Genomic DNA, 15,740 nt, shown 5'->3' with positions numbered 1-15,740 from the left:
ACGACCAAAAATATTGCATACATGTATATTTGTGAGGTGATTTCTACTGCAAACTATGCAATACTTTTTTTATGTCATCCGGGACAAAAATACTTCACAAACTTTTGTGTCATGTCTAATTGCAGGTGTATGGGACATTTTTACAATCCACACATGAAGATAAGGGGAAAAGAGATGTTTAGGTGCTGTTAAAAAAGTCCTCTCACGTCACTTTTGGGCCAAGAGAAGATAGAGTCCAAGTCTCTCACGTTCTGGATTCAGATTTGGACTGCACAGACATACCTGACTCTAAACGCCAAGAACTCTTTCATATGGACTCCGAATTGGGTGATTCTTTTTTTCTTGGAAAGTAGATTTCATGATCTTTTCAACCCAATTGGGTTCACCTTAAAATTCGTCCGGAGCGTTGAGTTGTCAACGAAACAATCTGATGCTGCATCAGAATCCGAGTCAAACTACAAGTCCAAAGGTGTTGCATCACCTCCACTTGGGACCATGAGCCTTGTAAAACCTAGGGTTAGTTTTAGTATGCCTTGGGACGTCCTCCCACCTCCTTGGACGCCACCCATTGCTCCTATATAAGTAGATCCATCTAGCTTTTTTCTTGGGATTTGTTTAGTTAAAAGTTAGCCAAGACAACTTCGTGTACTCCGTTTGTATCCAACGACCAGACCCAGACCGCTTTCGGATCCCCACCATTATCAATACTTCATCCATATTCACAATATTCAGATTGCTTTATCATATTCTTGCTTGTTCTTCGATTGCTTGCAAGAATAGACCTTCGTGGTCAGGTTGATCGTGCTCTGGCGTGGTCAATAACCTATTGGAGTTGGTTTAGCGATTGCTAAAGTGCAACATCGTGCACGTTTGTAGTCGGATCGCCAAAGTCATCTCTAGCAAAATCAATAGTTATCATCTCATCGAAAGATTGGGACACCTTGCTGCCCATCCCATGAATGATTCCCGTGTACCATACAGCGTTCGTCATGTAGCTGAAGAGAGACCGAAGGGATCATGAACTTTATCCCTAGGATGCAAGATTTCCGAGAGAGTCTCTATGATGCAGTAGAGAAGCTTCCCGGGACCTCGCGGGCAAACGCTTTTCAAACCCTTTCCTGGACCGATCTTCCTGGAAGGCTCATACACGAAGGCTAACCGCGCCCCATAGGGCACCATTAAACCCAAGGTCATCGGCCCGTGGTACCCTGATTTCCACGCAACTGGCAATTGTGGAGTCTGGACTGCCAAATAATAAGCCTATGAAGGTCTTGAGATCAACCTAAAGATCTACCTCAAGTGATTGGGTGGGTTTCAAGTGAACTTAGCGCAAGGACAATAGTGTGAGGACTCTTGTGTCCTCTAATATTCGGCTCAACCCCTCCAACCAGACGTAGAGGTGTGCCAACAACTCGAACTTGGCCTACAAATCGCATTGTCTTCGTCGAGCTTGCAAGTTATATTTCTTCACACCACTTACCATATTGTAATACACCTGTATTTCTAAGAACTTCCCGTGTCTCCCTTCTCTGTGATCAGATTGAAGACTTTCTTGACAGCCATTCTATGACCAAATGAAATATGTTTAGTTTCATATTCGGACTTGTTATACCTCTGTCTAGCATGTCGTTACATTTGACTCAATCGATCTAACGTATATTTCCTCTAAGTCATTGTGTATGTTTAGATTTGCCTTTATTCAGTTCTGCCTTAATATTATTTGCTCTATTTTTCTTTGAAGAATTCACTTTTGGAATAAATTGTCGAATCTCCCGTTCACATCCCCTTGGTTGATATCAGATCCCGCACTTCTATAAAGATTAGAGTAGAATAAAATGAGGACTTGGTGTGGTAAGTAACCATGTTTTAGTTTGCATCGGGATGCAAGGGGGTTAACTTCAACCAAATACACCCGCGGAGTACTATATTGCACAGCTCTATGTTAATGCTACAATGCATGAGTGTGATGATTGAGTTCTTTATGACTAATGCGAGTTTGAAAACCTTATGCACTTCCATTTCATCTTAAAATTGTTGGCTTCTTCGTTATCGAGCATTGCCTACTCTCTCCTCAAGACATGGCAAATATTTCCCTAATACATATGAATCTTGTGGGAGGGCTTTCTCATGTTCTCATACATTATCTTCCTGAAAACAACCGTCATACCTACCTATCATGGCATTTTCATAGTTATTCCGAGATATATTGTGATGCAACTTCCATCATCATTGTTTTACATTACATGATTATATGTTTATTCTTCACATGTTATGCAATGTTTCTAGCTAGTAGTCTAGCTTCGTCTTGTCGTAGCATCTTCTTTAGCTTCTTACATGTATTGAGAAAGAGTTATGGATATATTCGAAAGTGTGCTGGTCCTACCAAAGAAAAAGATCAAATAAAAGATTCACCACACAGGTGTAAAAACAGAATAAGAAAAATAGGACAAGAGAAGGAGCAACATCATTATCTTTTATTAGTGCACACTAAATTGCTTCAAGCTGCGTTTATCTTCATGTTTTATATACTAGTGGGGACTCTATGGGCACGACAAGATCTAGGCCCCTAGGCGATCCAACGCCTAACAAAACAATATGATAGCCACCAACTCATCAAACCTAAGGCGGGGTGGCGGGGGGAGCAAAACAAACTGCACACGATGATGGAAGCACACAAATTTCAGCCGCATACACCCAATTATAAATGCCATGCAGAAGAGTACGTTTTGGAGGCCAAGCTCCATGAAGTTCTTAATTTAAAAAAAATCAAAATCCAAACTTTTCAGTTTCAAAAAACTCAGGGAAAAATACACATGTATATAAGGATGTAATGTATATGTGTATACATTTCATGATAAAAAATACTTAAAATTGCGAGCTGCACAGAAAATAATCATGGACTTTAAGTATTAACAATACATGTGCTAAAAAGCCATAGAATTGGCTTTTTCTTTGTGTAGCTTTCATTTTAACGTATTTCATCCTAAAAATTTAAACACATGTACATTGTGCCTCTAGGTATGTTAATTTTCTAAAAGTTTGTGAAATGTAAAGTATGAGTTTGAATTTTTCAAAATTAAGGCCTATATGGAGCTCGGCCTCCATTTAGCATTTTTGCACGCAAAGAATTCCTTGTGCTTGATAGATCACAAAACAACTGTTCTACATCCTAGAAAACGCATCTACATCCTAGAAAACGCCTCTGCCGTAGACTTGTGGACGCTTGCTTCATCTTTCTTTCTTTTTTCCTTCTCTAGACCATCCAAGAACAAATGGGTCGGCTGTACAATGTTACTAGCACTACGCGCCATACAGAGTGAACAAGCTATAGACACATCAACAACTCGTAAAAGTACCAAACTTCAAAGCTATGCTTGGCTTTAGCACTCACCAAAGCAGGCGGAGTGACACGCTGATAATCAAGCTACCGAGTTCTCAGTTAGCTGCTCAATGGGCTAATTACAGCATCTGGCATGTCGACCTCCGCTGCAGTCGGCGATTGCAAGAGCTAATGATAGCCCGCTTGATGCGGTAGTCTGTGTTCCCCCATTTATACATGACATCATAGGGTAGGTTGCAAACTGTCAGTTTTACTTCCTTACATATTGAATGTGCTGAACGGATCTGAATCTGATATGGTAAAATCATCACACCTCCATTTCTCAAGTTGCTGGTTGAGATGCATCTCACTTGTCTCGCACTCGTCATCATCATCAACTTCTGTAGGCTTCCACTCATCAAGCAGACTGGAAAGTCGGTTCACACAGTGGCACATGTCGGGCCTCTGGTTTTGCTCTCGTGCTGTGCAATGCCGGGCAAGATCAGCTACCTCCAGCAGGCTCTTCCAAGCCTCAGCACCGAGTTCTAGTGTAGGATCCACAAACTTTCTGAACTTTTCTTTGTCAAGCATATTTCTTCGGAAGATTGTTACAAGATGTGTTTCGTCATCAGGTAATGAGTCATCAAGTACTTTCCTTCCAGTGATCATCTCCATTAGTATGACGCCATATGCATAAACGTCAACTTTTGTAGTTACTTTCCCTGTAGCTGTAAACATATAAATTGCATGCTCATCACTACTACATGAAAACGGGAGACAAGAGCTGTTGGGGGGGGGGGGGTGCAAAAAAGGAGGAAAAGTACATTCAATAGATGACATTCAGAAAGAGTGCAGTCAAATTACCTTTTGTCCACTAATCAATAAGAGATTTTAGATTGGTAGATAGAAACTGTACCATGAGGTTACATGAAAAAATAATTTCATGACATGTTTTTACTTATTTTAATTAATAACCCACCTGGTTTCTAGCAATCCAGGTGAAGACCAAAGAGGTTTTTACTATTTACCGTTCCATTTGTTATGGAATGAAAACTTTCGAATCAAAAGGTTTTAGGCTTAGTGGAACTAAAAGTGAGTATATGAGGTGTGGTTTTAGTACTACTAGGCACGAGAAAAGGAAGGGGTTAGCCTTAATGGGCAAGTGGTACCTCAAAAGGACATTTTTCGATATTTGAGATCAATACTACAGAAGGATAGAGATATCAATGAAGACGTGAGCCATCGAATCAAAGCCGGATGGATGAAGTAGTGCCAAGCTTTTGGCATTCTCTATCACAAGAGTGCCACAAAAGCTAAAAGGCAGGTTCTATAGGATGGCCATTCGACCCGTAATGTTGTATGGCACTGAATGTTGGCCGACAAAAAGGCAGCATGTTCATAAGTTAGGGATAGCGGAGATGCGCGTGTTGAGGTGGATGTGTGACCACACAAGAAAGGATCGGGTCCAGAATGATGATATACATGACAGAGTTTGGGTAGCACCGATTGAAGAGAGGCTTGTCTAACATCGTCTGAGATGGTTTGGGCATATTCAGCGCAGACCCAAAAGCTCCAGTGCATAGCGGAGGGCTAAAGCGTGTTGATAATGTCAAGAGAGGTCGGGGTAGACCAAACTTGACATGGAAGAAGTCCGTAAAGAGAGATCTCAAGGACTGGAATATCACCAAAGAACTAGTCATGGACATGGGTGCGTGAAAGTTACCTATTTATGTGACATGAGTTGATTTCGAGATTTTATGGGTTTCAGCTCTAGCCTATGCCAACTTGTTTGGGACTAAAGGCTTACAGCTTGTATATATTGCATGGACCAAGGAGCGAATATATGCAACGGACCTACAAAGCAAGGAAATCTAGACCAATAGGAACACACACCTCAATAGGAACACACACGTCAAATGACCAGTCTCCTCAAAAAGTTTCATAGTGAGCCAAGGTTCTTCGGTCCAGCCTTCGCCGCCAAGTGAAGCATTTCCTTGTGCAGTGGGTTGGGGCTTCTAAAGATGATGCAACATGGGAGGCGTTGGATGAGCTCATTGCTCGTTTTCCCTCGTTTCAGCTTGAGGACGAGCTGTTTGTGCAGTGAGTGAGAGATGTTATGCAGGCTACCACATATGGTTGGAGGGGCCCAGCCCTGGCTGCACCACCCACTGGGTCCAGCCCAAAGTGACTAGGATTCCTTTACTGCTACAAGTTATTTATTAGGTTCAGATTCGTATTAGGTACAGCGTCCGTATTAGAATCTGTTTCAGAGTCCAGATTGTATTTCCTTGAGTTGGCTTATAAGCCAAGCTATTCCTCATATATATTGGGCTTCTCCCACAATTAATAAAGCATCAGCATTCAGTGTATTACTATCTATTTAGGCCTGAAGTAATTAGAGTTTCTTCTATCTCCCTGGCAGTAGTGAAAACTTATGCCCAGAACAACCTAACCTCTTCTAATTTGGAAGATAAGGAAATAGCCATACTTCTGACATATCCACTTCCAACTTGAGTTTGGTATTTCACTCAAAGAAAAAACACATATCTGACTATTAAGACACCTATATTACAGTTCTAAGTGGTAAGGCGCCTTGTAGGAAGTGCCAAGCATTAGTTTCCAGTGCAAAGTAACAATCCTAATTCCATAATTACATGGTGCTGACTAGCAAAGAGAACAGAATGTTATTCGAACAAAAAACAAGCAGAGAGTGATGTCACTCCCGAAAAAGAGTAACATGGATGTGATACAAGAAACTTGTGCAAGACAAATACAGATTGGTCTGAGAATGAAAGATAAGTAATGAGAAATGCACATACTAGCGTATTCAGGCGCAAGGTATCCAAATGTCCCTGCCACCCTTGTCATCATTGATTTGTCTGCGTCATTAGCAAGCTTGACCAACCCAAAGTCTGATACCTTGGCTCTTAAATCCTGGTCCAGCAGTATATTGGAAGGCTTCAGATCCCTATGGATGAAAGTCTCCTGTGCCAAGCCATGCAAATATTCTATCCCCCTCGCAACATCCAAAGCTATTGTCATTCTCTGTGTCCATGTAAGAGGAGTATAACCACTCCGCTGAAGATCACATAGGTGCTCACGCAATGTTCCACCAGACATATACTCATAGACCAGGAGCCTCTCATAGCCATGGGTACAGTACCCAAGTAGTCCAACCAAGTGTCGATGCCTTACTTTCGTAAGCACATCAATCTCAGCCATGAACTCTTGCTGCCCTTTAGTCCCCATAGTGCCACTGTCACACCTCTTCACAGCAACCAACCTCCCATTGAGGTTCCCCTTGAAGACCACCCCAAACCCCCCTTTACCTAAAATACAGTCCTCATTAAAGCTGTCTGTGGCCTTTAGCAGCACTTCAATAGGCAATTGCATTCCGTGGGACTCAAACAGATGAGTAATGTTTGCGCTACCAGCACTCACCTGGCTGTAATCAGCTGGAACTGCAGTATGTCCATTGACACTCCAATTTGTTTCAACCACCTGAATCTTCATCATCTCAGATTCATCAGCAGACCCCTTTGATGAGACTGGCCTGAACTTCTCTGCATTCTTCTTCCTCCGATGATGTACCAAAAGCCCAACAATGATAACAAGAAGAACCACAGCTACAAGAATTCCAATAATCATGCCAGCATCCGATTTCCATTTCAGTGCACCTGCGGAAACATTCTGGGAACCACTATCTGATTTCCCAAACTGGTTTCCGTTGGCCAGTACCTTGACTGAAGGCTTAAACTTGGGCAGTTCACCATCAAGGCTATTATTTGAGACAATGAAAATTTTCAGGTTTGACATTGTCGTCAGAGTATCGGGTATCACCCCAGTGAGGTGATTATTTGAGAGATCTAGCTTTCCAACACTAGTCAGGTTTGCAATAGCCGGCGATATCGTCCCTGACAAACCACGATTGTGCAAATCAAAAATGCTAACATCCCCATTTGAGCATACAACACCAATCCAATTACCACATGGTGTGTTCCCATTCCACGTTTCCGCAAGTTCAGCTGGGTATCCAAACCCTGCGGCCACCGCAAGCAGAGTTGTAACCAGCTGATCACATGGCCCAGGCCTTGACTGACAGAACCTGCTCACGGTGTCAGCAGCGAGGTCTACATTTACACCACGAAAATCAGGCATCGGCCCCTGAAAAAGATTATTAGTCAGTGACACATTACGCAGTGTCTTGATCTCATAGAGTGAGGCTGGCACCACACCAGTAAGCCTATTGTCCCTGACATTGAACGCCTCTAGCTGTGAGTTGCTAAAATCCGGGATTGGGCCCGTGAATTTATTAGACTGGATCCACAGCAGCCTTAGGTTCTTCATTGCAGCAACAACAGCAATAGACCCTGACAGCTTCCCATCCGACATCTGGTTGTTCAGCTGCAGACTCTCTAGGGCAATCAGCTCAGCCAGCCCGGCAGGGAGTCCACCAGTGAGGTTATTATATGACAGCCGCAGAGACCTCAACGATGACAGGTTGGCGAGAACCGCTGGGAAGGCACCCGCAATGGAGGCATTGGAGGCGGAGAAGGTTTCGAGTAAGGAGGAGCCGACAATGGCGTCAGGGACGGACCACGGCTTGAGTGGCAGGTCCTCCAGGCTGAGGTATTGCAGGGAGGGCAGGTCTTTGAGGAAGTCACTTGGGAGGGAGGTAAACCCATTGCCGTCGAGCACAAGGCGGGTGAGGTCGGTGCAGCCGGCGAGCGATGGGAAGTCGCCGTGTAGTGCGTTGCCCTGGAGATGCAACTCCTTGAGCGCGGTGAGGGAGGACAGGGAGGTGGGCAGGGTCCCGGTGAGACCCATGTCCCCGAGGTCGATGGAGGTGACCCGGCCCGAGCCGCCGCGCTCGCAGGTGATGCCGTCGAAGACGCAGACGTCGCCGCCGGCACCCCAGGATGAGGGCGGGCTGGACAACAACTTGGCGAGGCCAAAGATGACGTCCTCATCGGCAGATTTTGCGGCGGCGGCGAGGGAGGAGACGAGGAGGACGGCGAGAAGGATGAGGTGCGAATCCCTCCCCATGGCGGGTGGATTTGGGGGGGGGGGGGGGGGGGGGGGGTATTTTTGGCGACGAGGTGCCTCCGTCCGCCTGCTTCTGCTTTCTTCTCTCCTCTTCCCTTCCTCTCTCGCTTCTCTACCTTAGATCTCTCCACCAGTTTTTTTTTTTTTGGGTGGCCGGCTCGACCACCGTTCGAACCGTCCGGTGTTCACCGTTTATATTGCAATCCATGTACTCCCTCCGTCTCAAAATAAATGACTCAGCTTATACTAATGTTAGTACAAAGTTGAGTCACTTATTTTGGAACGGAGGGAGTATACATTTTCTGCTCGCTGGCAGCGATTACACATGAAGTACTACCTCGGTCCTGGTTTATTGATCCATTTATATTTTATGACAAAATTTGATCATAAATCTAACTGGAAAAGTGTTAATGCATGTTATTAAAAATTATATTGTTAGATTCGTATTTGAGTGTAGTTTACAATGATACTAGTTTTTGTGACATGTATTAATATTTTGTTAATTAAATCAATGTTTAAAATTCGACACAAAATAATAAGGGGGCTAATAAACCAAGACAAAGGTAGTATATCTTTCTCGCAGCACTACACTACTCTGATGTGTAGCATCCTTCCATCATCCTCATAAACCCTACACCAATACATCAAGCACTACGTGAACCTATGACAAAAGCTCGAGCACGCGCCATTGAAACTTAGGTGAACTCACTCTTACTTGAGATAGATATGAACATGAATGGAACTTGGTTCCTGCCTCACCAAAATATGCTATTTGTCATTAGGTACGAAGACCAACGCCACCAAGCAGCTAAGGGACACCCCAAAGGAGGAGGAGAAGCACCCCAAGGCCACGAGGAAGAAGAAGGAGCTCAAGAAGATGAAGACTACACCTCCCAGCTGACCCTGTGCCCACAGGCCCCCAAGACCCCGTGCGCACGGGCCACCCTGGGAGCTTCTGTAAACCAGACGCACCACCCCGTGCGCACGGGCTCCAGACCCTGTGTGCACGGGCCCTCACCGCTGTAGCACCTCGCGCGCACGGGCCTCCCAGGTTTCGGCCGTTGATTCCCTTCCTTGCCTCCCAAGTCGTCCCATTCCTCCCTTTAGCTATATATTTCGAGTCTAAGACATTTATTAGGGTCAGCAAAATATATGTAAGACATTGATAGAGCTGTGCTCCTTCTACCACTCCGCTTGGAGATCAAGACCTCTTAGGTGAGGATCCCAAGTTGACATGAAGACCTCCTTTTGGAGAAGACTATCATCAAGACCCACCTCCTTAGGAGTGGGAAGAACCTTACCTTTGTGCTTGTTTCCTTGAATTGATCTTGTATTCTTGTGGATCTCAACTTTGCTATTCTAGTGGATGTGTGATTGAATTTTATTTGAGTGATTTCCCTCTTGTGTTCTTGTGTTCATCCCCTTTCCCCCTCCAAGTGTGAAAAGATCTTCACTTAGGTTCCACCCTACAACATCTTGGTATCATGAGCCATGGTTGATTCACATCTTGAAGTGACGAGGTGCTCCATTCGCGTGCTTCTGCTTTCCTCTCTCCTCTTCCCTTCCTCTCTCGCTCTCTACCTTAGATCTCTCTAGCGGGTTTTTTTGGGTGGCCAGCTCGACCACTGTTGGATCCGTCCGGTGTTCACTATTTATATTGCAATCGATGTACTCCCTCCGTCTCAAAATAAGTGACTCAACTTGTACTAGCGTTAGTACAAAGTTAGTACAAAGTTGAGTCACTCATTTTGGGACGGAGGGAGTATACATTTTCTGCTCGCTGGCAATGTTTGCACATGGAGTAATACCTCTGTCCTGGTTTATTGATCCATTTATATTTTATGACAAAATTTGACCATAAATCTAACTGGAAAAGTGTTAATGCATGTCATTAAAAATTATATCGTTAGATTCGTAATTGAGTGTAGTTTACAATTATACTAGTTTTTGTGACATGTATTAACATTTTGTTAATTAAATCCATGTTCAAAATTCGACACAAAATAATAAGGGGGCTAATAAACCAGGACAAAGGTAGTATATCTTTCTCGCAGCACTACACTACTCTGATGCGGAGCATTCTTGATAGAGGCAAAGGTGCCCCGATGTTTCGGTGAGATGGTGGCTATCGTTTTCTATGGGAGTCGACCTTGACGATCCGACTACGAACGTGCGAGACGTCGCACCTTAGCAATCGCTAAACCAACTTCTGAGGGGTTATTGACCACGCCGGAGCACGATCAACCTGACCACGAGGGTCTATTTTCGAGCAAATGAAGAACAAGCAAGAAACTGAATTGCAATCTGGATATTGCGAATATAAGAGGAAAGCTTTATTAATGAAGGTGGAGTTCTGTGACGCCTTTGTCTGGTCGTTGAACACAAACGAAGTACGCGAAGTTGCAGCTATGACCAACTTTTAATCTAAACAAAACCCAAAGTCTAAACGGTGCCCTAAGGGTTGTATATATGGAGGAAGAGGGGGGAATTTCGTGGCCCTTGGTGGAGGGGTCCGAAACCAACCCTATCTCTTGTTTCCCCACACATACGGACTCTAAAAATAGTCGATACTTATGCATTTCAAAATTACATGGGCCTGGCCCAATAAAAAGGTGATGCAGCACCTAGAATAGCCTCTGGACGAAATTTATGAAGTGGCATCTTGTATATTTCGTCCAATGCTTCATGCACACATTATGGTGGCTTCAAAGTCCTGAAATCATCACTTGTAACTCCGTTCTTGTTCCCCTTGTGCATGCCATCATCTCCATGCTTGTTCTTGCTCCAGTGTTCTTCCCTATCCATGCGAGGCCCTTCATTTGTGAGCAAAACAAATGTATCTGATAATTTAATTGGCGTGCGCGAGCTCTAGTAATTGGTCCAGTATATGTAGCAGTAGGTGATACGTCTCTGTCGTATCTATAATTTTTTATTGTTCCATGCCAATATTATTCAACTTTCATATACTTTTGGCAACTTTTTATACTATTTTTTGGGACTAACATATTGATCCAGTGCCCAGTGTCAGTTCATGTCTGTTACATTTTTTTTGTTTCGCAGAAAACCCATATCAAACGGAGTCCAAACGGGATAAAAACGGACGGAGAATTATTTTGGAATATTTATGATTTTTGGGAAGTAAAATCAACGCAAGACGGTGCCCGAGGGGGCCAGGAGATAGGGGCGCCCCCCAGGGAGGCAGGCGCGCCCTGGACTCCTGGGGCCCCCGTAAGGCAGTTGACGCTCTTCTTTTGCCACAAGAAAGCTAATTTTATGAGAAAGATCTGGGCGAAAGATTCACCCCAATCGGAGCTACGGATCTCCGGATATAAAAGAAACGGTGAAGGGGCAGAATCTGAGAACGCAGAAACAGATAGATAGATCCAATCTCGGAGGGGCTCTCGCCCCTCCCAAGCCATGGGAGCAAAGGACCAGAGGGGAAACCCTTCTCCCATCTAGGTAGGAGGTCAAGGAAGAAGAAGAAGAAGGGGCCTCTCCCCCTTGCTTCCGGTGGCGCCGGAACGCTACCGGGGGCCATCATCATCACCGCCATCTTCACCAACACCTCTGCCATCTTCACCAACACCTCCATCATCTTCCCCCATCTGTATTCAGCGGTCCACTCTCCCGCAACCCGCTGTACCCTCTACTTGAACATGGTGCTTTATGCTTCATATTATTATCCAATGATGTGTTGCCATCCTATGATGTCTAAGTAGATTTTCGTTGTCCTGTCGGTGATTGATGAATTGCTATGATTGGTTTGAGTATGCATGTTTTATTATTGGTGCTGTCCTATGGTGCCCTCCGTGTCGCGCAAGCATGAGGGATTCCCGCTGTAGGGTGTTGCAATGTGTTCATGATTCGCTTATAGTGGGTTGCGTGAGTGACTGAAACACAAACCCGAGTAAGGGGATTGTTGCGTATGGGATAAAGGGTACTTGATACTTTAATGCTATGGTTGGATTTACCTTAATGAATCTTTAGTAGTTGCGGATGCTTGCTAGAGTTCCAATCATAAGTGCATATGATCCAAGTAGAGAAAGTACGTTAGCTTATGCCTCTCCCTCAAATAGAATTGCAATAGTGATTACCGGTCTAGTAACATAGTCAATTGCTTAGGGACAATTTCACAACTCCTACCACCACTTTTCCACACTCGCTATATTTACTTTATTGCTTCTTTATCTAAACAGCCCCTACTTTTTATTTACGCTTTCTTTATTATCTTGCAAACCTATCCTATCACACCTACAAAGTACTTCTAGTTTCATACTTGTTCTAGGTAAAGCGAACGTCAAGCATGCGTAGAGTCGTATCAGTGGCCGATAGGACTTGAGAGAGTATTTGTTCTACCTTTAGCTCCTCGTTGGGTTCGACACTCTTACTTAACGAAAGAGGCTACAACTATCCCATATACTTGCAGGTCATCAAGACCTTTTTCTGGCGCCGTTGCCGGGGAGTCATAGCGTGGGGTGAATATTCTCGTGTGTGCTTGTTTGCTTTATCACTAAGTAATTTTTATTTGCTGTTCTTAGTTGTTCTTTATCATTAGTTATGGATATGGAACACAAAATATCAAAAAAATTAGGTGTACTTGCTACTCATGGAGATGTGGTAACTCCTAAAACTCTCGATTCTAATTATGTGAAAGATATTATGTACTACTTTGATAATCCTGAGAAAACCCCATTCAACTTTATAATGGGAGACACGTTGGACCAATGTGAATACTTTAGGGATTATCGCTTTACACAAAAAGGGAAACTATTATGGGATCAAATTAATATGTTGCGTTGGTATGCTCGGGATCTATGCTTGAGATATGATATTACTTGTTGTTGTAGGATGAAGGCTCCACACCTTCCCTTTTCATGCAAATTTAATGATAATGAAACCTTAGCTTCTTATGCTAATGGTATATATGATTACTATGATGTTGAACAAATAGAAGAATTTGTTGCTTTTAAGGCTGCTTATGAAATTGAATCTTTGTTTGAAAAGTATGAAGCTTTTGATGATCATGGTGTTTATAGGCCTAAAAATTTTGCTATATTGAAATATTGCTATGAGAATTATGAATAAAATTACAATATTAATGCATTTATTGAGAAAGTCTCCGCTGTCCAAGAAGAGACTAATATTTTGCAGGAAGTTATGGAAGAAGAAATTGATGAAACTGTGAGCTCATTGGATGAAAAAGATGATGAGGAGAGTGAAGAACAAAAGGAGGAAGAGCGGATTGATCACCCATGCCCACCTTCTAATGAGAGTAACTCTTCAACTCATACATTGTTTAATTCCCCTTCGTGCTTACCGAAGGATGATTGCTATGATCCCGTTGATTCTCTTGAAATATCCATTTTTGATGATGCTTGCTATGCTTGTGGCCAAGATGCCAATATGAATTATGCTTATGGATATGAACTTGCTATAGTTCCTTATGTTAAACATGAAATTGTTGCTATTGCACCCGTGCATGATAGTTCTATTATCTTTTTGAATTCTCCAAACTACACTATATCGGAGAAGTTTGTGCTTATTAAGGATTATATTGATGGGTTGCCTTTTACCATTGCACATGATGATTTTGATGAATGTAATATACATGTGCTTGCTGCTCCTACTTGTAATTATTATGAAAGAGGAACTATATCTCCGCCTCTTTATGTTTCCAATATGATAGAATTGCAAGAAAGTGATTATACTATGCATTGGTCTTTACTATGTGTGCATGAATTGTTCTTTTATGACATGCCGATGCATAGGAAGAGAGTTAGACTTCGTTATTGCTTGATATATGTTACTTTGTGCTCACTACTAAATTACAAATCATTGTTAATTAAAATTGGCTTTGATATACCTTGGGATCCGGGTGGATTCATTACTTGAGCACTAAATGCCTAGTTTAATGGCTTTAAAGAAAGCGTTGTCAGGGAGACAACCCGAAAGTTTTAGAGAGTCATTTATTTCTGTTGAGTGATTTTATATAGTTTAAAAACAAAAAAATAAAGAGGGGAACCTAAAACTTTTCAAAAAGAAAAGTGGAAGTGAGAAAGACAAGCATTGTTGAAGTGGGAGAGCTCCTTGAACTTTGTTCATGCTCACGGAAACTTTGTGAATATTGATTACAGAAAATTTTCATCAAAAATAATTATCCCTTTGTACAATTCCATTTTATTATAAAAATAGTGTGCCAAGGTTTGCTTTTAGGATGTTTACAATGCTTGTTGGTTTGTACGGTGCAGGACAGAGCCATTGGCTGTAGTGCGCGATTTTAAATTTTTAACTGGAACGTCAATTGGTTCTGATTCCTTTTGCACTGTCTTTCTGTACAACTTGTTTATTTTTACTAATTTTGGTAGAATTTTTGGGGTACCAAAAGTATGGTGGATGTTCAGATTGCTACAGACTGTTCTGTTTTTGACAGATTCTGTTTTTGATGCATAGTTTGCTTGTTTTGATGAATCTATCAATTTATATTAGTGAATTAAGCCATGAAAAAACTATATTACAGTAGACACAATGCAGAAACAAAATATGAATTGGTTTTCAACAGTACTTAGAGTAGTGATTTGCTTTATTATGCTAATGGATCTTACCGAGTTTTCTGTTGAAGTTTTGTGTGGATGAAGTGTCTAATCAAGGATGTCTCGATATGAGGAAAAGGAAGAGAGGCAAGAGCTCAAGCTCAGGGATGCCCGAGGCACCCCAAGTAAATATTCAAGGAGACTCAAGCGTCTAAGCTTGGGGATGCCCCGGAAGGTATCCCCTCTTTCTTCAACAAGTATCGGTATGTTTTCGAATTCGTTTCGTTCATGTGATATGTGCAACCTTGGAGCATCTTTTGCATTTAGTTTTCATTTTTCTTTTATGCACCATGCTGGTATGAGATAGTCCTTGGTTGATTTATAGAATGCTCATTGCACTTCACTTAAATCTTTTGAGTATGGCTTTATAGAATGCTTCATGTGCTTCACTTATATCATTTGAAGTCCGGATTGCCTGTTTCTCTTCACATAGAAAACCGCCACTTGTAGAATGCTCTTTTGCTTCACTTATAGTTGTTAGAGCGTGAGCATATATTTTGTAGAAAGAATTAAACTCTCTTGCTTCACTTATATCAATTTAGAGAGATGACAGGAATTGGTCATTCACATGGTTAGTCATAAAATCCTACATAAACTTGTAGATCACTGAATATGATATGTTTGATTCCTTGCAATAGTTTTGCGATATAAAGATGGTGATATTAGAGTCATGCTAGTGGGTGGTTGTGGATTGTAGAGACACTTGTGTTGAGGTTTTCAAGTCCCGTAGCATGCACGTATGGTAACCGTTGTGTGACAAATTTGAAGCATGGGGTGTTTCTTTG

General features: G+C 42.5%; 1 protein-coding gene across 1 annotated transcript; it reads right to left on the bottom strand.

Annotated features, from left to right (window-relative positions):
- Window positions 1-3,330: 3,330 nt before the first annotated feature.
- Window positions 3,331-8,414, bottom strand: LOC123092153 (receptor protein kinase TMK1). Its single transcript, XM_044513845.1, has 2 exons — window positions 6,139-8,414; window positions 3,331-4,047 (listed from the first exon to the last, which is right to left on the bottom strand). Exons 1-2 carry the CDS (start codon window positions 8,363-8,365, stop codon window positions 3,599-3,601), a joined length of 2,676 nt encoding a protein of 891 aa, XP_044369780.1. The 5' UTR covers window positions 8,366-8,414; the 3' UTR covers window positions 3,331-3,598.
- Between the last annotated feature and the right edge of the window lie 7,326 nt (window positions 8,415-15,740).

This window comes from Triticum aestivum, chromosome 4B (assembly GCF_018294505.1).
Source record: "Triticum aestivum cultivar Chinese Spring chromosome 4B, IWGSC CS RefSeq v2.1, whole genome shotgun sequence".
Lineage (NCBI taxonomy): Eukaryota > Viridiplantae > Streptophyta > Magnoliopsida > Poales > Poaceae > Triticum > Triticum aestivum.
The sequence above is the reverse complement of the archived record's forward strand: the minus strand, read 5'-3'. Positions and strand labels throughout refer to the sequence as shown.

Excerpts from the sequence above, each read along its gene's own strand:
- LOC123092153 (XM_044513845.1), bottom strand. The coding sequence starts at position 8,365 with ATGGGGAGGGATTCGCACCTCATCCTTCTCGCCGTCCTCCTCGTCTCC. Across the intron at positions 4,048-6,138 it reads CCTTGCGCCTGAATACGCTA|CTACAGGGAAAGTAACTACA; the intron begins GTATGTGCATTT and ends ATATGTTTACAG.